At 40.8% G+C, this 27,313-nt stretch overlaps 1 protein-coding gene across 3 annotated transcripts in view; it reads right to left on the bottom strand.

Annotated features, from left to right (window-relative positions):
• Positions 1-27,313, bottom strand: part of LOC124117407 (kelch-like protein 3) — a 211,884-nt gene that overhangs the window by 11,712 nt on the left and 172,859 nt on the right. For 2 of the 3 annotated variants that reach the window (XM_048402644.1, XM_048402645.1), the window contains exon 11: positions 14,547-14,687. In XM_048402644.1, coding sequence (XP_048258601.1) covers positions 14,547-14,687 — 141 coding nt within the window. Of the gene's footprint in view, positions 1-14,546; positions 14,688-23,593; positions 24,652-27,313 lie in introns of those variants that run through there. The other variant, XM_048402646.1, reaches the window with a different exon arrangement.

Here is a 27,313-nt window from a genome sequence, read left to right as displayed (position 1 = left end):
GTGCTCCATTACCGCAGGATGGAGCGTGGAATTCCACAAATAATCCGTACAATAGGTCCGCGTATGAGCGTATTTGTCAGGAATTTAATATTTCTACGAGTAAAGATTGGCGTATTAAAGGAGCAAACCATGGTCTAGGTGTTCCTTACACAGGGGAAATAACCGTCAAAGAAGAAAGCGATGATTTATTTAAAGAAGTTAACAAAGGTCCATTTAATGCGTTTAAGTTGTTGCATACCAGCAAACTTTACATAAGAATGTATGATTATTTTCTAAAAACTCATCATTGGTATAAAGACTGGGAACTCTCGAGTAACGATTGGAGAGGGGATATTATGAGTTTTAAGAGTGGTTTAATTTATATTGTTACAAAATTTATACAACTGAACGATACCGCAAACGCTTGGAATGAATTTCTTAATGATAAAACGGAAAATAATTTTACTAACCCAGGATTTGTAAGATTTAATGAATCGATAAGAACTTATGTATAGGCAATTCTCGGTGCACATTCGCAAACACGAACATCCATTATCGGTACTGGGACGGCGCTCGATGCGCAAAAACAGTTTGTCGCAAACGTGGAGGACGCCATTAATTCACCAGTTGACATACCATCGTCTATAAAGCGTTTTCAAGATGCATTACAGTACGCTCAATCCAAAGTGGACTTCGTTTATGCGCCGGGACTATACGTCTCCGAGTAATATGGAACTTAAGATCGGTCAAGTGATAGGCTATAATAATAAAATTGTTATCGCTACCGATCAACAAAAACCAGGTATAAATTCAGATATTAATGTTGAATTAATAACGCAAACGATCACGGGCGAAAAGGGAATAGTCAAGCCACAAACACCACATGTTTCACAACCATCTACTAATGCACAAGTACCACCACATATTGAGGCTAAAAATCAACAACATATCGATGAAAAAACAGCGCTTGTAGCGGGTGGAGTCTCGGTTGGTTTACTCATGATTTGGTTAGCGAACTGATTTGGTGGATAAATAGTTCTTAGCGAATACGTACAACAGCCCTGCAATTGCTACGATCAGACCCCACAAGTTTTGACTAAGCCAAGTGGTGGTCTTAGCTAATAAATTCAATAGCCAGGAAACAACACTCCCTATTATACCGGGAAGTGCGGTCACGGCTTTCTCAGCGAGCTTTCCCAGTGCTGAACCTAATGCTTTTAAATGCTTTTTTATCCACTCTTTTATACCATTTTTATCGTTGGGCGGTGATCCGCCTCCACCTGTACTGCCACCTGTTAACGATAGAGTCAAAGTCAATATAATAAAACCCAACGCGGTTAAAATACTGGCAATTGTTATTCCCTGTTCTCTGAACAATGTTTTAATTTTATCGGCCAGTGTAGTGTCATCGTTGAGGACTTGATCGATAGTTTCTCGAATACGACTGATTTGCGAACGAAGTGCCTTTCTATTACTGGAAGCAGCCTCGAGGCGGGCCGATCTTTCATATTCTAAGTTACGCAATCTTTCCGCTACGCGGCGTCTACTGAACTCATCGCCCGCCTGTTCGAGTTTTGTTTTCTCATAAGCTATATGCTTGTCGAGTTCGGATAGCTTGGCTGTATTATTGATGAGTTCTCCCCGCATTGTTTGCATTGCCTTGTCAAGACCTCTAAATTCCCTAATACTGAACTCTGAATATGGTGCCTGTAACTTGGAATTATTGTAATAGGTATCTAAGATTTCTCCGAGTCCGTCCGAGGCCACCTTCGAGGAAGCCTCCAAATCATCTGTATTAACGAGTTCAGTATGCACGGTTCGAAGAACCTTAGTAGACTTCGCGGAAAGTCGTCGGTAGTCCACAAAACCTAATTTATCACGAACAGTGCTGATGCCGTGTTTAGCAGCTATCGTAGACAAGGCTAGGGGCTTACGAGTACGAGAATGCATAAGATCAATATCCGGAGCGCCACGCAGTCGCAATATTCCTTTACTATCTATCGTAAACTTTGAATAGTCACGACCTATTGGGGTATCATCTTTTAATGCATCGTAATAATCATTGACGGACGATTGTAAAATTTCATCGTTAAGATTCGTGCCACCAAAGTTGGTTTCATCAGTACCCTCTTCGTTTGGGTTATCAAAGTCATCAAAGGTACTTAGATCTAAGTCATTATGTTCAAAATTAGCCATTTTTATATTAAACATAGGGTACATAATTTCAATATAAACAATGTCTTCACAATACGGACGCAAGTTAAACCCACATCGTAGACTTCGAGATTCATTAGGGGTCAAAGCAATTCGTCAGTCTGTAACTATAACTAATAACCCTAGTACCATAGATCAGAATCAAACGCTTCTGGTTCGCTTTCCTAATCTCGGCGCACACGATGTGTTAGTTCAGGGAACTGTCCGACTAGCATTTACGATTAGTTTGACTTCTACCGACGTTAACAGGGAGCCCATTCAGAACATAGGTCGTGCTATCGTTAAGAAAATCGCGATTAAAATTAGCGGTAATGAGGTCTTGAGTATCGACGATAGCGATGTATACTATTGTTACATGGATCTCTGGAGAACGGATAAAGAGCGGGAAAACTTACAGTACCAAGGTATTTGTAATAAGAACACATTGAGACTGCACGTGGGTGCTGAAAATGGTGTTGATACCAACGAAAAAGATAAGGCCGTTGCCGACGCATTAGGTAACAGATTCTATATTCCCCTAGACTTTGAATTACTAGATTCCCACATGCCCTTTTATCAAGCATCCCTAGGCGATAGGTTAGAATACGAACTCACTTTTAATGACTACGGTAGAGTAATCAGATCTGCTAATGAAGATGCTAGCTATTCCATTGACAATATATCACTGGAGTACAATATGATAACGGATCCCGAATTAGCCAGACAAATTCGTAACCAGTATACCGGAAGTTTAGCCATTTTGTACGATCGCGTGCTGCGACACCGAAAGATCACGAGGGACAAAAAAGTTACGATGTGGAATATCAATCTAAACGTCCCCACGAGGTCGTTGAAGGGTATTTTAATGTTGTTCGAGGACCCCTCCGATGCGTTTAAAAGAAATACCGAGAAGTTCTATAATCCCAAGATTACAAAAGTAGAATTGACTATCGAGGGCGTTCCTAATCAACTATATAGCCAAGGAATGCTAGCGTATCACCAGTGGGATGAGATTAAAAAACTTCCTTCTATAAAACGTTCTCCGGAAGTAAACGGGGTCGTGAAAGATCTGTCTCTCGGGAGTGTATCGATGGGTGAATACCTCACCACGAAGTACTCGCTATGGCTCGACATGCGAACAACGGACGATGATCAATTACACGGCAGTGGGAGGAGAATAGAAAATGCTAGCGAGGGTGCCACCATACAGATAACGAAGCTTCAGGAAGCGGCTGGTAAATTAAACATATATTTGAACGTGATTATGGATGCGCAACTTAATATACAGAATGGGAGATTGTGCAAGCAATCTATTGATAATCTTTTACCTAAAGATCCGCACTGCGCTATCATATGCGGGCAAACGGGCTGCGGAAAAACAGCTTTTATTCTAGATATTTTAGAAAGTAATTATCGGGACGTTTTCGATCATATTATTATTCTGTGCCCGACTATAAGCGTTAATAAAACATACCTATCAAGAGATTGGGTAATGAATGACGACTGGGTACACAGAGTCGATCCGGGCGATCGTTTACAAGACTGCCTCCGAGTATGTCACGAGAAATACAAGGGAGAATCGACCCTTTTCGTAATAGACGACTGCAGCGCGAGTAAAGAACTAACAAAAAAGAAAGATATGCTTTCGTATTTAGCATTCTACGGTCGGCATACTCAACATAGCGTTTGGGTACGTACTCAAAAATACAACTCTGTCCTGAAAGATCTCAGAGAGCAAACCAAATGGGTAGCGCTGTTTCACTGCAAAGATCGAGATTCATTCGAGGAATGTTTACGCAAAAATGATGTCATTTATACCAAGGGCGAACGAGACAAAGTCAGAAAAGTGTTAGCGGCAATGAAGCACTGTAAACTCGTATTAAAAACCGATAAACCAGCTGCTTATGCAATTGCTTAGCGAAATGTAGCAAATTGTAGCAAAATTATAGCAAAAATGTAGCAAATTATAGCAAAATGTAGCAAATATAGCAAAAAATATGATAAATTGAACATTAGCGGTTAATATTACATAAAATGTGGTTCGAAATCCTCATTCCTTCGCAACAGTTCATTATTACGGGATGTATTGGATATGCCATATTATATTATGTTAGACTTAAATATCTCCTTAGGTATTACATTATGGAATGCGACAAACTCATCGAACAAATGCTCAAAGAATCTGATGTTGATCAAAATGTTACAGATAAATCTTTAGATAAACATAGAGAAAGACTCGCGGCTTTGGTAGCCGGTGGAAAATGTTCCCAATATTTTGGGGAAAATTATACCATCGAAAAAATTGATAACATGACCGATGAAGAAATTAAAAAACTGTACGCGCGTTACGAGTCTAGACTTGGAGCTACCATGACTAAAACGAAAGGGTCTTCTATATTACAACTATACACAGCCGTAGCTAGTACGTTTCTCCCCATCCCGGCAGAACATCGCCTGTATTTATGCGAATCTCTCGAGAAAGACCCATTCATCGAACACGCTATAAGCTCAGTGAGCTGTGAGTTTTATCATAGATTCGGAATGTTCTTAGCTCCGTTCACCACAGCTTTAATAACGGCTAGGTATTGTCAATTTAAACATACGTGCCCACTTAATAATATAAATGGAGACACAATCACAACAGGTGACACCACAGATTGTGAACGAGGAACCACAGATTGTGGAAACGCAACAACAAGTGAACACACAACAAGTGAATGAGGATGTGAATGAGAAAACAAAAAAACAACCCAGAGTTACTAAGAATCCTTTGAAAATAGCCGCAGGAAGAAAGGGAGGGCTGGCGCGCAAAGCAAAATTAATAAATAATTCAAATATTCATCCGATTAAAACATGGGCACTAGTAGGAGTTGCTGGTATAGCGGCTGTATGGTTCTTTTATAAGACCGGAGAAGAGAAAACGTCACCCCCGCCGCAACAACAAGTTCAATTAGAGGTTAGTCCTCATATAATGCTATAAGAAGCATGACTACTCCAGCTACAGACGGTAAAATGTTGGTAAACGCGACGTATCATTCAGCGGTGGTCACCGGCTTGGCCATTGGCTATGCCCGTATGGCTAAAATGATTACTAAAGCCACACCTCCCAAGCTAGATTTTAATGGATATGACATCGGAATGGCCATTCTTGATATTGGATTGGCTATGGCAACGAAGGATATGCTCATCAAACAAGGACTTATCCCGGAAGACATAATGAAGTAATTAAACATTTGAATATTTATATTCATATAAACATTTGAATATTTTATATTATTATACATATGGCATCAATTGCGATGATGGTCGGTGGAGCTATTGTTAATGCTCTAGCTTTTTCAGGGAGTAATTTTTTATTTTCTAGTATGAGAGGTTCGGAGCAGAAAAGACATAATAAAGCTTTAGAACAACTCCAAGCAGCCCAGTCACAATGGGCCAGAAATAGGACATTAAGATTAGACTTTATTCATGAAAAACTGCTTAAGGAAGGACATTCAATTCAAACGTTTAAGGATGTTGAATCTGCCATGCACGAATACTTCCTCGTTTATGGGAAAAAACTAGACCCAATACCAAGACCAACAATGAGTCAGTTTTATACACCGTCAGAGGAACAAAAGAACCGAGAGGTAAAATTTATCATGTTGGGATTGACTTCTCTATTGATTTTCAGCTATACCATGCATAAGTCAGAGTGACCTAGTTTAGAGCGATCTATAAATAGCCTAATCAATATCTCACAGTGTAGCTGTGATTTGCATTTAGACAAATGATATGATAGATGTATATACCATGAATAACTGCAAGTTTACACTCATGGGTAAGACTACTCTTTGTAACCGACGCTGTGTTGATGAAATTTACTGCGGTATACACAATTATTACATCAGGCGCGGAAACATAAACTATACGTGTTCTGAATGCGGGATAGGGGTCAAAGGTCGTTATTGTTTATGCAAGAAACACGGTGCTGATAGGGTCAGGAACCAGATTATTTATGCTAGGAAGAGAGATTACATCAATGAGAGGAATAGGTTAGGGAGAATATGTATTTAGATATATGAAAACAACCAATTAGACATTTGTCTCATTTTGCATATACCATTCAACCACAATGGTTTTTGTCAGAGAGTTAAAAGCTATGGCAAAGCAAAGTGGACTGCGTGGATATTCTCGTATGAGAAAAGCTGAATTGATGGATTTACTCGGTTTGGAATACAACAGACCCCAGACTGTTAGAGAACTCAAAGTTCGAGCGAGAAACAGTGGGCTGAGAGGTTATTCTCGAATGAGAAGAGCTGAATTGATCGCTTTACTAGATAATAATCAACCTATTGATAATGATATTCAACCTAATAATGATGATAATCAACATAATAATGATAATGATAATCAACATCAAGAATTAATATTTGTACCCACATCCGCCGGCGTTGGTAAATATCTAAGAGGTTGGAAGATGGATATTAATTCCAACATGGATGTTAACGATATTAAGCCCATCATATCGAGTAAAATTAACGAGGAATTAGATGATTTACGTAGTATAAAATACCAGCTGACGATTAAAATGACATTGAGTAAAAGTAACACAGACGATAGCACCGAATATACCGAACCATATTTCCGTCGCAATCAAGAAGTTATAACCGAATCCGATACTATAAACTCATCATTAGATACATCAATTCAGAGGATACAGGAAACTTTAGAACGCTGGACTAATAGAGGTTCGGGTTGGGGTGTTGATAAAATCGATAGTTTATATTTAGATATAGCAAATTATATGCCTTTCAAAGGTGGATCTTATATAGATTTACCTCCGTATTATAAGAAGAAAAAAGCCATAATTAACGTAAAAAATAAATCCGATGACTGTTTAAGAATGATGATAAGATCTGCATTGTTCCCCGTAGACAAAAATCCGGATAGACCTTCTAGCTATCCCCAAAACGATGGACTCAACTTCGATGGTATAGACGAACCTACACCAATATCACAAATTGATAAGGTGGAAAAGCAAAATAATTTAGCTATAAATGTTTTCGGACATTCTAAAGGAATTGTTGTACACAGGATAAGCTCCGCTCCGGAAAATATCCACAGAATCAATTCATTTCTGATCGAAAAAGATGGTAAATATCATTATACGTGGATAAAGAGTTTAAACAAGCTATTATACGATCAAACTAAATATAAGGGAAAGAAATATTTCTGCGAAAGATGCCTGCATGGGTACAGCAGACAAGATCTATTAGAAGCGCATAAAGAAGACTGTAGAGGTGTTGGACAGAATGCTATCAGGATCGATATGCCTAAAGAAGGAAAAAATATATTAAAATTTGAACATTATTGTAATCAAATGCCAGTACCGTACGTAATTTACGCCGACTTCGAAGCGCTTATCAAACCCATAGAAAATACCAACCATAGCAATACTGATAATAGTTTTACGTACAAAACTCAAGAACATATTCCTTGTGGGTTTGGATATATAGTTGTAAGGTATGATGGGAAAACAAACCCGCCCGTGATTTACAGAGGTCCCGATGCAGCAGGAAAGTTCCTAGAATATCTACAAAATGAAGAGAGAATAATCAGGGAAAAATTATCGTGTGAGAAACCCATGTGTATGACGAGGGATGATTGGAGGGTCCATAAGAAGTCAACGAGTTGTCACGTTTGTAATAAACCCCAGGATGGGGATTCCGTAAGAGATCATTGCCACGTCACGGGTAATTATCGGGGAGCCGCTCATAACGAGTGTAACTTGAAACTAAAAATGAACTCTCAAACAATACCCATCCCCGTTGTGTTTCATAACCTTAGGGGATACGATTCACATCTCATTATGCAAGCTATCTCGAAGACCGACGGTGGTTTAACGTGCATTCCTAACAATATGGAAAAATACATATCGTTCTCGTTGACTAAACCTATACATTATAGGGACAAGGATGGGAAATCTAGAACAAAGCAAAGTAATGGGCTTAGATTCATAGACTCCGTACAGTTTCTGTTATCTTCCCTGGACAATTTAGCTAATGCGAACAATCCCGATGACTTTGCGATAACAAATAAATATACCGATAAGATAACACGTCATTTGTTGCTGAGAAAAGGTGTATATCCTTACGAATATATGGATGATTGGTCTAGATTCGAAGAAACTGAATTACCACCCCTCGAATCATTCTATAGTAACTTAACAGAATCTAGAATAACAGATGCCGATTATGAACACGCTCTGACGGTCTGGGATAAATTAGGTTGTAAGAATTTAGGCGATTATCACGATCTGTACTTAAAAACCGATGTACTGTTACTCGCCGATATATTCGAGATATTTAGAAAGACGTGTTTCAAACAATATGGCTTGGACCCGGCATGGTACTATTCCAGTCCCGGACTATCGTGGGATGCATTGTTGAAGAAGACCGGCGTAGAACTAAAACTACTCACAGATTACGATATGCACTTGTTTATTGAGAAAGGATTAAGAGGTGGTATATCGATGGCAGCTAAAAGGTATTCTAAGGCTAATAATAAATTAGTGGAAGGATACGATCCGAGTAAACCCGACACGCACATATTATATCTCGACGCTAACAATTTGTACGGATGGGCTATGAGTCAACCTTTACCCACGGGTGGTTTTGAATGGGTCAATGATATCGAGTGAATGATATCAATGTGAATGATATCGAAGTGAATAAAGGGTACATACTAGAAGTTGACTTGGAATATCCAAGTTCGTTACATAAAGATCATAACAGTTATCCGCTAGCTCCCGAAAGATTAATGGTTAATAAAGATTGGATGTCGGAATATCAACGCTCCTTGATGGGAAATAGTAGGTTAGCTAACGTAGAAAAACTCGTACCAAATTTGATGGATAAAACAAAATATATAGTTCACTACAGAAATCTCCAGTTGTATCTATCGTTAGGTATGAAACTTAAGAAAATACACAGAGTTCTAAAGTTCGATCAAAGCCCTTGGATGGAGCCCTATATAAGGTTGAACACAGATTTAAGAAAGATAGCTACCAGAGATTTCGAAAAGAATCTGTATAAGCTCATGAATAACTCGGTATTTGGTAAAACTATGGAGAATCTAAGGAAGCGTGTTGATGTTAAATTAGTCAGATCTAATGAGGAAGAAAGACTCAGGAAACTTATAGCCAGTCCGGCTTTTAACAGAAGCAAGATATTCGATAACGACTTAGCCGCGTTGCATATGCAGAAGAGTAATATAAAATTCAACAGACCGGTGTACGTCGGTATGAGTATTCTCGACTTGTCAAAACACTTAATGTATGACTTTTATTACAACGAACTTAAGAAGCAATATGGCGATAGATGCGAGGTGTTATATACCGACACAGATTCTTTGTTGATGGAAATACAAACCGAGGATGTGTATAAAGATATGGCAGAAAAAATAGATATGTACGACACGAGCGATTACCCAAAAGATAATCCACTGCACAGCGTTGTAAATAAAAAGGTGTTAGGTAAGATGAAGGATGAATGTGCTGGGACCCCTATAGCGGAGTATGTGGGATTAAGACCTAAGATGTATTCTATAAAGAAGTCCGATAATGGAGAGATAAGAAAAGCCAAGGGCGTTAAGAAGTATGTTGTAAAAAAGCATATCAAACACGAACAGTATAAAGAATCATTATTCAACAGTAGAACGTTCAAACACGAGATGAACTCTTTAAGAAGTTACAATCATAGGATATATGGATTAAGAATGAACAAGAGATCATTATCCCCCTTAGATACAAAGAGATGGATTGATAATGATGGTGTAAATACCTATGCTTATGGTTATGGTGGTAATACTGTACCGTCGGGAACTATGAACAACTCTTCTCGTACAAATGCCCTACCCGGTCCATCTTGAAGATAATAAAGAATAGGCTCTCCTTCTTTCGTAACCAATCGACTAATGTTATACGTCTTAAGGGACCATATGGGATCGGTTGCGCGACGTAGGCCTCCTTCGAGTTCACCGGCCTGGTATAAATATCTTACCCTTACTCTATCCGGAAGTTTTCGTTCTTTGCCTCTCCTCGGTGCTGAAGATTCGGAAGTCACTGATTTCATTTTAATAGCATCGGATGGTTTCTTCCCTATTAATCTCGTTACTTCATTATTCAGCGCTGATACAACGGCTGATAATCGTGTCACCCATTCGGTTGATCTCAATCGCTGGGATTTCATTTCGATCCCATACTGATAGCCAAACAAACGTTCCGCTAATGTCCTGTTAAATCTTTCGACGATAGCTTGACTGCGGTGGGCCTCTCTTTCACCACGGACGATTTCGACATCGTGCTTTGTTAACAGTTTAGTTACCGATCCCATAAACTCGCGACCGGGATCTACTTGAAATAGCTTAGGCCATTTTAGCGGTCCGCGTTTATATACTACCCATCAAAAGTTTAGACTCACTGAAACCACTATATCTCGTAAGAAAATCGTATTTGTGAAAGCTACCAATACAAAATAACAAAATCATTCATTTAGGTCTTCATATCCTTGTTCACAAGGACGTGTGCATTGATGATTAGTGAACCAGAATGCCGTATTGGCTAGTACCATACAAAAGTGAAATTGCAAAATTTAAAAACGGGTATGACCACCCCTGGCTCTAACACAGACATTGCATCGACGTTGCATACCACGAAAGAACAGTTCAATCTGCCGCTGGGGAATGTTTGCCACTCCTCAAACAATGCATTGCGAAGTTGGCGAAGGTTAGCAGGGGGAGGAACTCTGGCATAAACACGCCGGCCCAGCAGATCCCAAACATGCTCAGTGGGGTTCATATCGGGCGATAATGCTCGCTAATCCATTCGATTCACCCCATTTTGTTGTAAACAAGCTGACACGATGCGAGCTCTGTGAGGCCTGGCATAATCATCTTGGAAAACCGCGTGACCTGGCATGGCCCTTACGAATGGAAGCACAATAGGAATGATGATCTCGTCCCTGTATCTCTGGCCAGTCAGATTCCCATCCTGTACCAGTAAATCAGTTCTTCCAGTCAGGGTGATACCTCCCCAGACGATAACGGATCCACCTCCAAATTGATCATGCTCAACAACAGCAACGTCAGCGTACCGCTCTCCCTGACGTCTGTAGACTTGGATCCGACCATCGTTGAAATGCAGATTGAACCTTGATTCGTCAGAGAAGAGTACCCTTGCCCATCTGCGGGGACCCCAGCGTAAATGTCCATTTCCCCAATTCAGTCTGTTCTGACGGTGGCGTGGTGTAAGAGGGGGTCTTACAGCTAGACGACGTGCCCGCAGTCCGTAGTGACATAATCCGCGGCGTATTGTTGATACAGATACACGTCGTCCTGTAGCTTGTTGGAAAGCATTATTGGCTGCTGTGGCTGTAATGTTTCTGCCCCTGAGAAACAGCAAAAAGACGCATTGGTCATCTTGCTGTGATGTTACCCTTGACCTACCCGACCTGGGTCGATCCTGGACGGAGTTGGTCTGTTGAAAGCGTACCCAGAGGTTGGAAACTGCCTATTGGGATACGCCAAGACGTCTGGCAACATACCGTTGTGATCTGCCATCTTGCAGCAGTGCCAAGGCTTGGTGTCGTTGCTCAATACGGAGACTTCTCCCTCTACCCATGCTTGCATCAAAGAAGAATTTCTCCACTAACTCAGAGGAGCCAACTGCAATCCTTATAAAGATGAATTGCATGAGTATCCCGCGTCAAATTGCTGCTAAGACACGTGCATTATCGTGCATGTGAACACCTGCGTTTTGGTGCGAATTTTGTTTAAAAATGTGCGACATTTCACAGAGTTTTATCAATTAATGAACGAAAAACTCTAATCTTTTCACCGTTACAGATTTGGTTTTACGCCACAACAGTTCATGTGTTAACAGTACCTGTAAAAAGTTTAGAATATTTGGCATTATCTGGTTTGAAACAGTTGAGTATAGTGAGTGGCTACATTTACACTGGTGAGTCTTAACTTTTGATGGGTAGTATATATGCGACTCAGTGCATTAGCTACCTCTGTTGATTCTTTCGAGGTTAATGGCTCAGCCTCTTTGTATCGACTAGCCACATCCACTACCGTTAAAGCGTATTTATACGTTTTGCGTTTTACCTTATCGTGGGGAAGAAACAAGAGGTCAGCCTGATGAACTTCATTCGTTGTAAAAATATCAAACTTCTTCCTCGGTATATAACGCGGTGCCGGTAAATATATCTGCCACATCGCTTGTTTCTTTAACCAATCCTTGGCCACATCTTTAGATACCTTAGCCGCGGTGGCTAATTTTTTTATTGCTCCTACACCTTTCCAATATCCTCGTGGGCTATAGTAAATTTTATTCATTATTAATTAATATTGATATTTCTTTTAAAACGACTTTCGTTGAATCGCATCATCATTTTTATACTAATAGAAGCAATGATTGGCCCCAGGTATTGGTGAGCTAGAGCCAATCTCATGACTATCGTTAAATCACATAATCATTTTGGCATAAAAAATGCCACCTGTAGTAGCAGTATAGGTATATGAATCCGGCTCCAGTGGAAGTGGTCCAGAACCATCATTACCTATACTACTCCTATTGGTAGCCGTAGCCTGAGGGCGTCTGTATGTTGGACTGTATAGGCACCATCTGGTAAGTCTAAGCCATGCCAGGCCTCATGGTGGTGGCCACCCCCGAGTAGACTGATGTGCTGGTGGTCGTCAAAGTACTCTGAGGAGACATGTTAACCAATCAGGATGACAACATGGCCGCTGTAGAGGCTGGGGGATTCCCTCTCCGAGGAGGCTGTAGAGGCCACCCGTCTGGTGGGGGAAGTCTCGGAAGTGTCCGACATCCTACGCTTGCGTTTCTTGGACACTCGGAGGTATTGTCTGAAAGCTGTGGGGGAAAGTGGGAGACAGTCTTTACATCTGGAAGACTGGAGGCATGGTGATGTAAAAATTTAAGCACAGTAAGTTGGGATCCCACGCCAACTTATTACAAGATGGCTCGTTATCTGCAATGAAGCAGAGTAAAATCACAATGCATCCCCATCCGATTATGTATGCCATAATTTGTTTTCCAAGCTTTGTGGTTTTATGTAAACAAGTTTACGAGGAACATAAAACAACACACATTTACAAACAATACAATTGCAATAGTATGACAATGATGAGGTACTAAGCAACAAAAAATACAGCAGGTGAACCACTTTCAGTCTAGACTGCGTGGCCACGTAAAATATTCAAGATGGCTACTTGAAACAGCAAGACACAAACAGGAGAAGAACACCAACAGGTGTCAAAACATTTATGCAATGCTTAAACATATAGAATGTATGAAGATATAAGCGTAAGCACAACACAAGCACAAGACTATCAACTCAAAGAAGCAAAACATGTGAGGGTTTCAACAAGTTTTATGAGCAGATAAAAAAACAGGTCTTCACTATTCAAGTGACAAAAGTAATGTGAGGATCCGTGACGTCACTTCCCTTGGTCACGTGGGAGCTGTTTGATAGGGTTGGCCTCTCAGCTAGTTGATACAACTTCTTCAAGCAAGACCTTCACACAGCTCTTTCTCTCTGTCAAGAACAAGCAGTAAATGCATTAAGGAGTAACGCAGGATAAGAAGAAAATACACTTGATGGAGAAAAAATGAGAGAAGGCCAAGATGACTTTGGGGGGAGGGGGGGGAGGAAAGGGAAAGAAAGAAGAGTAGTTTTTCCCTCCTTGCACATGTGCATGGAGTGTGGGAAGCAAGATACAATTTCTTGCACAAGTGTTTATGGATAGTTGACAATGGTGATGACTTCTGTTGAAAATCAGAAGATTTTCTAGTGTAATGACAGCCAAATCACAGGTTTTATGGTTGTGATGTAATAGAGGTAGGGTATTTGCAAGACTAATGTATGGTGTTTCTTACTGTGGAGTGGTGCAGACATGGCTTCTTTTAAGCAATATTTTAGATATTGACCTTGTTTGAACATCCTCTTAATTTCTCTCAAAATGCATATTTCCTCTGTAAACTTCTCATCTGAAATTGCCAGACTGAGAGAGGTGACGTTGGCATGTTTGTTTCTCCTCATGATGATATCATATTTTATTCAGTTTGTTATATTTTAGTGTCAGTTATTAGTATTGATGCAGAAAATATTTGGATAGCAATGGTGTCAGTCTTTGTTTTTTTAAACTATTGACATTTTACACACTTGAAGACATATCCAGGTGAGCACTATTTTCAAACAAAATAAAGGCTTGGAATTTGTCAAAGCGCTGAACAGTATTGAGTGTAGTGCCCTATCCTACTGAATGGAGTTTATCTTGCACTGTGCTGGGTGTCAAAACAAACGCACCTGCATTTCTCCTGCACAGATGCATGTCCCCCACTTGCTTCCACATGTTGTTCTCAGGGTCATAAACTTCAACACTCTTCCTTACAAGAGGACCGTCATGACCTCCTACAGCATACAGCAAGCCATCTACCACTCCAACACCTACATCAAAGAAATGGAACAGAACACATGTTACTTTCAAAGCTTTGCTGATTATTGACAAGGTTTATTGAAAACCAATAATGTTGCACAATGCTTGTCGGTGATTAAATGATTTGGGTGGTCAGGCTAAGTGTTTTGGTTGATTGCAGGTAATCGTATTTGTATTGCATGGATCATTGATGATGATGTCCATTACTGGATTGTCTGGACTGCCGTCATATAGCTGGACTGTTGCAGAGCATTTAACAAACAATGAAACAAACAAAGCAAGCATGCGGTGGGATCCTGTACGGACCCAAGACGTATATACATTGGATAAGCAGCCTTCTCTGAAAGTCTTCTCTGATGTTAGATGCACTAATTGCCACAGCAGGGGTTCATCGAGCAGCTGTGTGCATGCAAGTCATCTCAGGTAATTCATGATCGCTAGACAACAGAGCGAAGACATTGTGTTTGGATTTTTACAGAATGCAGCACTTACGTAGCATTTCATGAACTAAAGTTAAGAATTATCATTACTTAGAATGTGCAAGAAAGCTACCAATGACTTGTTTTTGTGATTTAACTATTGTCCTTGGCAATATTCCCCTTAGAAGTAGAGCCAGTCATAACTTGTGGTGCCGACTTCAAAACCAAGATGGTGGACACGCAGTCAGCAAAATTGTAAATAATGTCCTATTCGTGCACTAATTTATGAAGCAGAGGATGAAAAAAGTCAATTAATGTTTTTAAATGTAGGCATATTTGTATCATATAAAATATGTCTTTATTTCTAGATTTTCACTCACAAATATCAAGACCTTTTGGGTTTGATTTATAATGTAGTGAAATCTTCCATAATTATTACAGGTTTTTATCACCATTTCAAAAAAGAACTACCGAACCAATTTTTCAAGAAATAATGATTTCAATAATTTTTCCATTTATGTTACTTCTTACTGACGAAAAGTTTTCTTTGTTTCATGTCAAATTTGCCATCAAAACGTGCAAATAAAAACAACCATTTGTATCCTAGATTCTAGGATAAAAATGGTTGTTTTTATTTGCACATGTATTGAGATATGTTCAACCTTGTGATCATGAACCTAGCCAGGCAATGAAACTCAACTTGATCATCAATCAGTTGTGACAACCAACATTGTATGTGAATGGCAAGAAGGTAGGCTCTGATCATGATTTTTGGACCGGTCTTCCACACATATATAATTCTGTGAAAGACATTCAGAAGTTACAGTCAAAACTGGGACATTTGCATGGGAAAGTATGAGGCTCAATATGTATCTATGGTGCCTTCAGGTGTTGGTATTCAACAAGAGTGCAAGTTGTATCAGTGCTATTGCCTACCGGGAAGATACTGATGCTATGAGAGGTGACATTCAGTATGAGTCAACAATACGGTCAACCAAGTGCTGTCTACTGGGTCTATCAAAGAGGAGATGCAAACACTGTGACTTATACAGAAATAATCAGCTGAAGAAGGCTTCCATCAAAAGGCCCAAACTAACTACTTTTTTTTGTAGAAAGCACTGCATAGTTTAATGAACAGAGTCCATTTGGTTAGGAAGATTGACATGTTAAAAAACTGAGAAGCAATCAATTCAGGTGGGACTTGATCAACTTAAAAGACGGTGCTTGATGTCATCAAGATAAAAGGACATGTGTTAAGCTGCAGTGAAAACGAGCTCGTTGATAAATACACAAGTGATGTCGAGACAAGTTATCCCGACTAAAATTGTACACAGAGGCTGTTCTGGGATCAACAACTTAAGTATGCAAAACTCTAAAAACAAATCGGCAATGAGGTGGCACCCTATGATGGTCAAGTGTTGTTTATATTTGCAAACAAAAGTAAAAAAGCTTAAGATGTGGCCAAAGATTCTGGGTTCATTGCCCTTCCATGTTCACGTACGTTGTTTGACTACCGGTACTCGCATGTCTTGTGAAGTAAATATGGCTTTTACCGAGCATCTAATAGAACAGGCAGAGAACTGTGGAATGTATGAGGAAGAATGGATATCTTATGTCAGGATCCTTTAAGACAAAATTAAAGTTTCAGAAAGACTGAAAGACAGAAAGTTAGTTGGCTATGTGGAACTGGAAAAAAGTGAGAACAACATCAGTCATATGGAAAATCTCCTTAGTGACAGTGACCCTAGACTGACGAAATCCATTCTTGTTGTTAGGATGAGAGGAAGTGACTGCAGCTACTTTATATCCATTTATATGTGAGAACATTGATGATTGAATGCCTGTTAAAACCATTGTTTATAACATGTGACAGGGCGATGCCCCCCCAAAAGTTCTTCGAACTACATCATGATGAAAATTTACAAAATACCTTTTGGATTTTGAACCCATATTCGTTTCCCAACAGAAAACTGTTTTTCATATCGGATATCTTGGATTTACTGAAAACTGAGTTATTTTCCCTACATCACGTACATGTATCATCATTTGCAAATATGAAAGTGAACCTAGCTGCACAAGTGCTCAGTAAGACAGTTGCGGATGCTCTTGAAGATCTTTATGGGACAGAAACTGTCTAATTTATTCGGCTGATGAATGTTTCTTCAACTGTCTGAACACTAGAAATTTGGAGGAGGCAAAACACAAGAGAACCCTGATCTAGAGGCATATAGGACACGAGAAGACCTGAGAATTCAATATCTGACTCATGAAATCTTGCAATATTTCAATGATTGGGAAACAGTCATAGTGACTAGGGCAGGACCATATACAAGAGGGCAACGCAGAGAGATGATGCTGAGTCAACAAACATTTAATGGGTATTCTATTGTAGAATGTACAAAATTTCTTTTGACAGAAGGAGCAAGTTTTATATTGACAAATAGATTTAACCAAGATCCCCTGGAAGAACATTTTGCTCATTATCGCCAGAAAAGTGGATCAAACAACAACCCTACAGTCAGGAACACATTGTCTCAACTTTGGGTGATTGCATCAGGTGAGATGGGGTGAGGCGAGGTGAGGTGAGGTGAAATTGGGTTTAACGTCACGTTCAAGATTATTGCACTTATATAGCGACGTGCATACACGTGTGTGTGTGGCTGCTTGTACTAGTCAGGACTGATGCCAATTTATAGTGCTAGCTCACTGAGATACCATGTTGCAGTTTAACATGAATACCCCACTCAGACACAGTATACTGATTATACAGTCACCAGTCCTTGTTTTAGCCTCTTAATGCCAAGTGCCAGACAGGGTAACAACAAGTACCATCTGTTAACGTCTTTTGGTATGACACTCTACCACTAGACCACGGAGGCGGTCTGATTGGATCAGGAGCACTTGCACCTGTTTAAGGCAATATTTCCAAAAAGCGAAGACAGGGACCACTTGGTGTTGACAGTACCCCACTTGCCATAAGGTAAAGATAACAAGTATTTGTCACAGAGTGACAAAATATCCCCCGCCTGTACACCATAGTACCAAATATGAAGACAATCCAGCGATTAGTTCTTGAGATATTGTGGCAACACCGTTTTCCAACTCCAAAAACAGATTTGCCTGCTGTGACCTTGAAAATGGGGTCAAGGTCACCAAATCTGACAGGTGTATGCGGTGTCTGTATATACACTATAGTTCCAAATATGAAGACAATCCAGCGATTAGTTCTTGAGATATCGCGGCAACACCGTTTTCTAACTCTAAAAGCAGATTTGCCTGCTGTGACCTTGACAATGGGGTCAAGGTCACCAAAACCGACTGGTGTCTGCGGAGTCTGTATATACACCATAGTTCCAAATATGAAGACAATCCAGTGTTTAGTTCTTGAGATATCGCGGCAACACCGTTTTCCAACTCTAAAAGCAGATTTGTCTGCTGTGACCTTGAAAATGGGATCAAGGTCACCAAAACTGACTGGTGTCTGCGGAGTCTGTATATACACCATAGTTCCAAATATGAAGACAATCCAGTGTTTAGTTCTTGAGATATCGCGGCAACACCGTTTTCCAACTCCAAAAGCAGATATGCCTGCTGTGACCTTGAAAATGGGGTCAAGGTCACCAAAACCGACTGGTGTCTGCGGAGTCTGTATATACACCATAGTTCCAAATATGAAGACAATCCAGTGTTTAGTTCTTGAGATATCGCGGCAACAAACAGGTGGGATGTACGGACGGACCGACGGACGGACGGACGGACGGACGGTCGTGAATACTATATCCCCCGCTTCGCGCTTTCGCGCGGCGGGGGATAATAATATTGTGAAATGTGACTGTTGTACAGTGTTGTATAGTGAACACGGTGATGATAAAAAACAGTGAATTGTAAAACATGTGATTCAGTGTAAACTGTGCGTGTACATTGTATGTGCACTGTTTAGTAGGAACAAATGGATTTACCTCTCCACGAAACTAGTAAAATCCTAGATATTTTTTATATTTGTATACTTATCCTGCATTACTTCTTAATGCATATTACTGCTTGTTTCTTGACAGAGAAAAGAGCTGTGTGAGGGTCTTTGCTTGAAGAAGTTGCTCCAACTAGCTGAGAGGCCAGCCCTATCACGCAGCTCCCACGTGACCAAGGGAAGTGACGTCACGGATCCTCACATTACTCTGTAGTCCGAAACATCGGAAGGCATCGTGGGGAGGTAGATCTGCGATGGGCGGGTCCCTTTAGACGCAGTAATGCAGCATAAGTATACAAATATAAAAAATATCTAGGATTTTACTAGATTTTTTACTTATCCTGCATTACTCCTTAATGCATCTTTATCGGACGGAACCGGAGGTGGGCATACCTTCAGATGTGGACTTTCATCTGTTATTTCCAGACTCTGTTCCCTAGCCCGTCCTCGGCTGTGTGGTCGGCATCGGGTGACCACTCCATGTATAGGAAACTCCGTTTCCGTCAGCCCGTCTTCGGCTGTGGTCGGCCTGGATGATCATTACATGGAAGGGAAGAGTCAGGTATGCGTTGTGTCCTGGTACTGCGCAGCCTGACAATAACGCTCGGCTAGGTCGAGACTGGAGCACCGAGCCGTATGCAAATGAGGCATGAACCTTCTAGTCCAGGGCTTACGCCAGGGGAGGTCGAAAGGCCGGCTCTGGATTTGGAGGCGTGGTCAATGACTTGCTGTGCGTGCCTTGCACATCCTCCAATGCGACATCTCGCAGGTAGTGACTGGCGAAGACTGTGTTGGATCGCCAGAAACATCCCTCCATGATTGCGCATTGCTGTGTAGCGCCATGGTGGAGGCGACCACCAGGATCTCATATGGGTTGTTGGAGCGTGGGGGGTCCAATCCCGCTGCCTCGTAGGCCTGGAGGATGATGGCTCGTAGCCAGAGGGCGATCGTGTTGCGGCTGACTTCCGCTCGCAAGGTCACAGATACCGGTACGAAGAGGCATCATCGTTGTCTACCGCGTTCCTTGGATCGTCGGATGTAGCAACGAAGCACTCTAACCGGACATAGACGGAGTTCTAGTTCATCTTCCGCGCCCACAATCGATGAAAGAGGGGGGATGAGGAACGATCTATCGGGCTGGCCTGGGAGCTGATTCTTTGCAATGAAGTCCCAGCACAGGCCCAGATGCACGGCTCCGTGTGCACTCTGCTCAAAGCGGACCAGTGTGACGTCTAGGGCGTGTAGCTCACTGACAAGGGCTGCTTTTCGTCAGGTTGTAGAATGACGACGTTTCGAGTGGCTCGGCAAGGTGAGAATGACGTTCAAGCCCCAAGCTGGTGTACGAGATTTCGCCTTTTGGTCTTCCAGCCAGAATGAGCGGAGCAGAGCCTGTAATTCCGGGATTTACGTCATGCACCGATCTCCGTAACTGCCAGGACGGAGTTGAGCGCCACAAGGTAGGTCATGATGGTACTGCCCTTGAGCTTACACTTGTGACACAGATGGAGCATGAACTCAGCCAGGAATTGGGGCGATGCAGATGTGGGGTCTAGGTGCTTGCCCCTGCAAAAGCTCTCGAAGGATTGCCACTTATCATCATAGAGGCACCTGATGGTTGGGCCATGTGCCATCGTGATGGCCCTAGCCGCTTTGGCCGAGTAGCCTTTGGCTTTCAGTGCTCTCTGTAAATGGACCAGATGTGAAGACATAACCTGTCTGGTCCTGGGTGTGGCTGTCTGCTGTGAGGGTGGATCAGCAGATTTGGCCAATCTGTGTGTGGCAGTGGGTTGACGTAGGACAGCTCTCTGAGGTCGACGAACCAAGCCCTCGCTGGCCACCAGGGCATGACCAAAGTCAGATTGAGGTTCCGTGTCGATCTGATCTTCGGGACGACTTTGGGAAGGAGTACAGGTGGCGGAAAAGCGTACGCTTTTAGTCCTTCTCTGGGGACACTGAAAGTGTCGACTGCCCAAGCCAGTGGATCGGCACCGGAGATATGTAGGTCGTGGATCTGGTAGTTCTGGCTGGTGGCGAATAGGTCTATGTTGGGGAGACCATGGTCTCGACAAACAAGAGCGAAGGCATCTGGGTGAAGTTTCCACTCTGTTGGAGCCACTTTGTCTGGCCGAGACAGAGGGCATCCGCTAGGATGTTTCGGCAGCCCGGGATGTGGTGGACGTGGAACTGAATCCCCAGATGATCCACTAGGTGAAACAATCGGAACGTCTGTTGAAGGAGCGAAATCGAGTGAGTTCCTTGGTTCCGAAGGCACCATACGACAGTGATGTTGTCCATCGAGATGGAGAGGAGGGCGTGTCTGAGGGCCTGCTTCCAGTGAGCGATTGGTCATCCTGAATAAGGTGGACGCGCCAGGTAGCGTTTGTTGAGTAGGGGGATAGGTGGCTATGGGCAACGACGTGACTGGTGGGTCACCTATAAGCGCCAGCTTGTTCCCATGTCGGATGATGTTGGTGATAGATGGGTCCCCCAGGATCTCACAATTCTGGCAGCAACGACCCAGTCTCCCACATACTGGAGTGTCCACAACTTGGACGGCTGGGGGTGGAAGTCCCAGTCATGCTTGTCTGGCTATTCACTGGAAGTCCCTGCGGTCGGCGTTACCTCCGTTGGAGTGGCCACGGCGGGACTGTTATGCGCCCGATGCCCCGCCTTTTCCTCTACCCCGAGAGGTTGAGGTGGTGCCACACCACTGGGGCTAGAGGGTGTTGCGTCGCGGCTGGTTTGAGCCAGACTGGGACGCCTCAGCGAAGGCTGGCTGTGACACCCTAGCCATGGTCTTGAGAGCTGTCTCGTCTCTGGGAGGAGGCTGAGACTCGGGATTGAGTCATTGATGTACAGCGACAGGCGTCTGGTCGAGTTGTTTCCTGGCCTGCTGTGTTCTGTGTTTTTTACACACACGGAGGTACTGTCTGAAAGCTGTGGGTGAAAGCAGTAAACATCGGTGACCCTGGAGGCATTAAGATGTACAATTAAGGCACAGGGGGTGGGGATCCCACGCCGACATATTATGCCGGCACTTTGAGGAGGAGGGCATGATATCTGCAACTAAGCAGTGTAAAATCACAATACGTCCCTGCCCGATTATGTATGCTATAATTTGTTTATCCCACTGTGTGGGTTTATGAAACAAATATTACGACAAACGTAAGACAACATACAACAAAACAAACAATACCTGCGAAGATACGCCAATCGAGGAGTACCAAGCAAAAGAATATAGAACGCAAACCAGTTCACAAACTGCTGGCTACGCAAAATATTTAAGATGGCTACCTGGAGCAACAAGACACCTGGCCTTATGTTTTCTTTTGAGAAAACGCCAGTAAGTGTCTAATAACGTTATGCACATGTTTATCAAACATAGAATGTACAAAATACAAACCGTAGGCACAACACAAAGACAAAACAACATTAACTCAGATACCAAACACGTGAGGGTTTGAATCAGTTTTATGTTACAGGAAAAAATCAGGAGTAATGTGAGGATCCGTGACGTCACTTCCCTTGGTTACGTGGGAGCTGCGTGATGGGCTGGCTTCTCAGCTAGTTGGAGCAACTTCTTCAAGCAAAGACCCTCACACAGCTCTTTTCTCTGTCAAGAAACAAGCAGTAATATGCATTAAGGAGTAATGCAGGATAAGTATACAAATATAAAAAATATCTAGGATTTTACTAGTTTCGTGGAGAGGTAAATCCATTTGTTTCTACTAAACAGTGCACATAGTGCACATACAATGTACACGCACAGTTTACACTGAATCACATGTTTTACAATTCACTGTTTTTTATCATCACCGTGTTCACTATACAACACTGTACAACTATACAACAGTCACATGTTCACAATATTATTATCTTCACCTTATGGCAAGTGGGGTACTGTCAACACCAAGTGGTCCCTGTCTTCGCTTTTTGGAAATATTGCCTTAAACAGGTGCAAGTGCTCCTGATCCAATCAGACCGCCTCCGTGGTCTAGTGGTAGAGTGTCATACCAAAAGACGTTAACAGATGGTACTTGTTGTTACCCTGTCTGGCACTTGGCATTAAGAGGCTTAAACAAGGACTGGTGACTGTATAATCAGTATACTGTGTCTGAGTGGGGTATTCATGTTAAACTGCAACATGGTATCTCAGTGAGCTAGCACTATAAATTGGCATCAGTCCTGACTAGTCCTGATTTTCTAAAACCAAATGAATAATATTTCCATAAGCAAAATAGTTCAGTGTTTACTGTTGAAACAGAAAAAGCTAAACTGAGTTATCGTGACTACAGGACACAGCAGATGTAATAATAGAAAATCCAAAATAAATGAAGAAAACAACTTGTTGAAAGTTGTAATTTTCAAACTTTCTTGCTTCATGTTTTACAGTCAGTCTAAGGTTCTAGGAAGCAAGTATGTATAATAAATGCTTTGTGCGACTCAAAATATGTTACAATTAACATACCAGATTAAAATACTTTAGTATCAACGGTATATCCAGGTGTTGATAATAAGGAATCACAAGCAATACACATAAGGGGATAACTTTTATCATTGCAGCTACAAATTATTGTAAGTTTTCAATCGTTTCCTCAAACGACTGGGACTTCTTTCCCTCAAATTTGATTTTTCATTTTCCTTCTGGGATTGTTTTTGCACATGTTTTGCAACAGCTCTTCCACTGAGTCTTAGAAATAGATCCACAATGTTCTCCAAGATAGAGGTTTCAACTTTATCCTCGGAGGCACTGGAAACTCGGAGGTCTTGCATTATTGCCTCTTTCAGTGCCATCTTTGCAAGTGCATCAGCGTTCAGATCCTTTAAACTAACTGCCAGTCTGCATATTGTCTCTATTCTTCTGGCGAGAAAGAAAAAGTTAATAGCACAGACTTCAGTCCACCATGGTTTATGTTCACAGTCCATATTTCGAACTTTGAAACAAAATTGGGAGACTTCTGCGTAGATGAGGCACAGAGGTTTTTAAGAATTGACACAGAGGCGGTACTTCCATTCTTCATTGAATTTTTCTCCATGGCATAAATCAAATATCCAGGTATGTAGAATAGTACTGAGTTGACTTGGTCTGTAAATAATGAACTTATTGTTGGTAATGGCACATCTGAAGAGGTCATCAAGGAGACACTAAATATAGAAATGGACACGCATGTTTGTCTCCGTAGAAACTTTCAAAATCACGCGTAAGCTGGCACAAAGTGCAAAAGTGGTCCTCATTGCATGAAGTTTACTCCACATGAGTTCCTTGTCTGCAGGGAAAGAGTTTGTCTTGCCCAAAACTGCCAGTGTATCCAAGGAATAGTGGCTTAATTACAGTTCCTAATTCCTACATCGTGTCAGGTGAGGACACCACTGTTTTGGTGATATCAACTATGGTACCTCCGGACTTAGATTTGGTGGAGTTGTGATTAGGGTTATTAAAAACTTCTAACACCGCAGACTCAAGCAGTTGTTGGAATGAATTGTCTGTAAAGGTTGTGATGTCACTTGACGTCTTTGTGATGTCCTGGGCGCAGGTAGGTGTAGCAGCAACATCAGCTTTCTGTGTGTCTGACAGCTTGTGTTGACTAGCTGAAACAAAATCATTTACATTAATGTTGCTTTAGTCCAGCCACTGAAAATACATGTGTTGAGAACAGAAGTAGACTTGTGCAAAAGAACTCTTAAGCATGAACTGTAACATGAACTTTTAAAAACAATGATAAGTGTTCCAGCCAAATATTAAATGATCTGTTTGTTCATGTATAAAGTTAACGTCCAGACTATTACGATCATATAAGTGATGTAAATCAAAATGCACATCACAAGATAAAGCTGTTGAAACACATAGTAATTTCGATTTCTTAGAAACTATTGTATTAAAAATAACCCTTAGTTCCCCAGTAGGAAATGAAATGTGTTATTCAATATATAATGCATATATTGCAAACTAAAACAAAATATTTTATTTCTTATGAACAATTTCTACTTGTGTGTATTATATATATATATATTTATTTACTTAGGAAGTAAGAATGTATTATTATTACACAACACTTTTATGAATATACATTATTGTTGTATAAAAACTATTGATATTTTTAATTAGGCCAAAATAAAATTAAAATGAAATTCTCATCCCCTCAATTATTCATCTCCCATCTCGCCTAAATATATTTTAATTTTAGTCCTAATATTAACATTTTAACAAGAATTTTCAGAAAAAAACAATATTTTCAATAAAAACTCCCTTATTTTTGAAAATATTTAGATGATAAACTGTAAATTAATTTATTGTGGCCCTAATTTTGAGCATAATAAAACTGTGAGAATGTTGTCATGTGTCCTTATTTTTATGAATTTTTTTAAAGTAAATACTGTTTTTCATCACACACACCCACACGCGTACATGCGCACGCACGCACGCACTCGCTTATCACACATGTTCAGGAGATGTTAAGCAAAACAGAAAACATATACTGAAAATATGCATTGGTACTCTCACCTTTTAGATCACATGGTTTGTTCATGTTGACAACATGACCCCTGAACCCTGATACAGACAAATACTGTTTCAAGCAGAAAGGACACTGGTAGCCGTTCCGTCTTTGGTGTAGGTTTCTCTGTGGTATTCATCTCTCTTTAAGGTCGTTTGGAAGACTCACTTTCCTCCTCAGACCATGAATCAGAGCTGATATCTAATTATTACTCCTTCCATTCACCCAACATTTTCGATAAATCAACAAATACAAATATTCTGACACCGTGTTCGCAGCATAATTGAAATAAGAATGGCTGACAAACACATAGTATACATATATAACGGTCATGTTTTTATTACATACATGATAAAATCGACAATACACCTGCGGAACATGTGACATGCACATGTGACGTTCTCGTGGAGTTAAATTCTGACACGCACTATTATCTGGAAGTTTGGGTAACTAGGAAGTTGTTAAACTAGTCACTGCGCAAGTGCTAGATGGCCAAAGGACGACCACTCTGTCCTCATGACAGGGGGTCTTTCACATGTGCTGTCGATCTACTTGGCCTGCTTGCGCTGCGCACATCGCCAAAGGCCATCGCTGCAGGCTTCCCATCCTATCTATGTATGTCTTTGTCTGGACTGCTGCCAATATTATAGTGCTAGCCCACTGAGATACTATGCCGCAGTTAAACATGAATACCCGACAAAGACACAGCATACCGACTCTGAGCTGACCAGTCCTTGTTTTAGCCGCTCAATGTTGAGCTCCGGGCAGGGTAACAACAAGTACCGTCTTTTAATGTCTTTTGGTATGATGCAGCCGGTAATCGAACCCCAGACCTTCCGTGCTACCACAAGATCATGGAGGCGTTCTATGAACAAAGTAACTACACTCAGTCTCAGTAGATACTTCATAACATTTTGTAAAAAATGGTATCTAACTAACAAGTGTCCTATTTTAATAATTACCCACATTAAAGACATATTTAAATTATGACACTTTTTGTTTATTTAACAGATCAAACCAAAACTGGTTCTGCATTGAATATTAAAATATTACAATATGTCAAACAATAGTTATTTTTTAATAATAAACTAAATACCTCTATCCATTCAGTGTCATAAATCTTGTAGTGAGTGAGTGAGTTGAAGTTTAACGTCACATCGGCAATATTTCAGCCATATTGTGATGATATAAATCTTGTACCACAACAATAATAACAAGAAAGAAGTGAGCAAAGCTCACATACCCCCATTATCCCCTCTGGTCAACAACAAATAGTAAATAGTTTGTTAATTAAAGAAATATTACATATTTCTAACTGATTTTAACTTCAATGTTTTAAAAACTAAGTTTGAGTTCCAGTGACAATTGCCCCCCCCAAATCTCCCATGTTACCAGTGTTCACTACGAGGAAGTAGATCACCATGAACACCTTTGAATAAAAATTTGATTGAGGTGTTACATAAGAAGAATTATCAAAAGGACCAAAAGTTGTTGATATAAAAACACATAAAAAATGGAACAATATCATATAAGAAAATCAATAAATTAATAATTTCAATCTAGCCTTAACAGATATGGTAAAGAATTCATTAATTCAAACTATCACAAAGCACAGATACTTATGATGATCTACATGCGTGGAAACAATTTTGGAAAATATATTAGCTATACAAAACCAGTCATCAAAATTTCTAAATTCCATCATGTTTCCATGAAAACAGCAAAAGAGAAAACTTTCAGAATCTTATAAAAGATAA

The sequence above is a fragment of the Haliotis rufescens genome, unplaced genomic scaffold (genome assembly GCF_023055435.1).
Source record: "Haliotis rufescens isolate VD_foot unplaced genomic scaffold, xgHalRufe1.0.p SCAF_28, whole genome shotgun sequence".
NCBI classification, from domain to species: Eukaryota; Metazoa; Mollusca; class Gastropoda; order Lepetellida; family Haliotidae; genus Haliotis; species Haliotis rufescens.
Note: the sequence above shows the minus strand (reverse complement) of the source record. Positions and strands in the feature narration are given on the sequence as shown.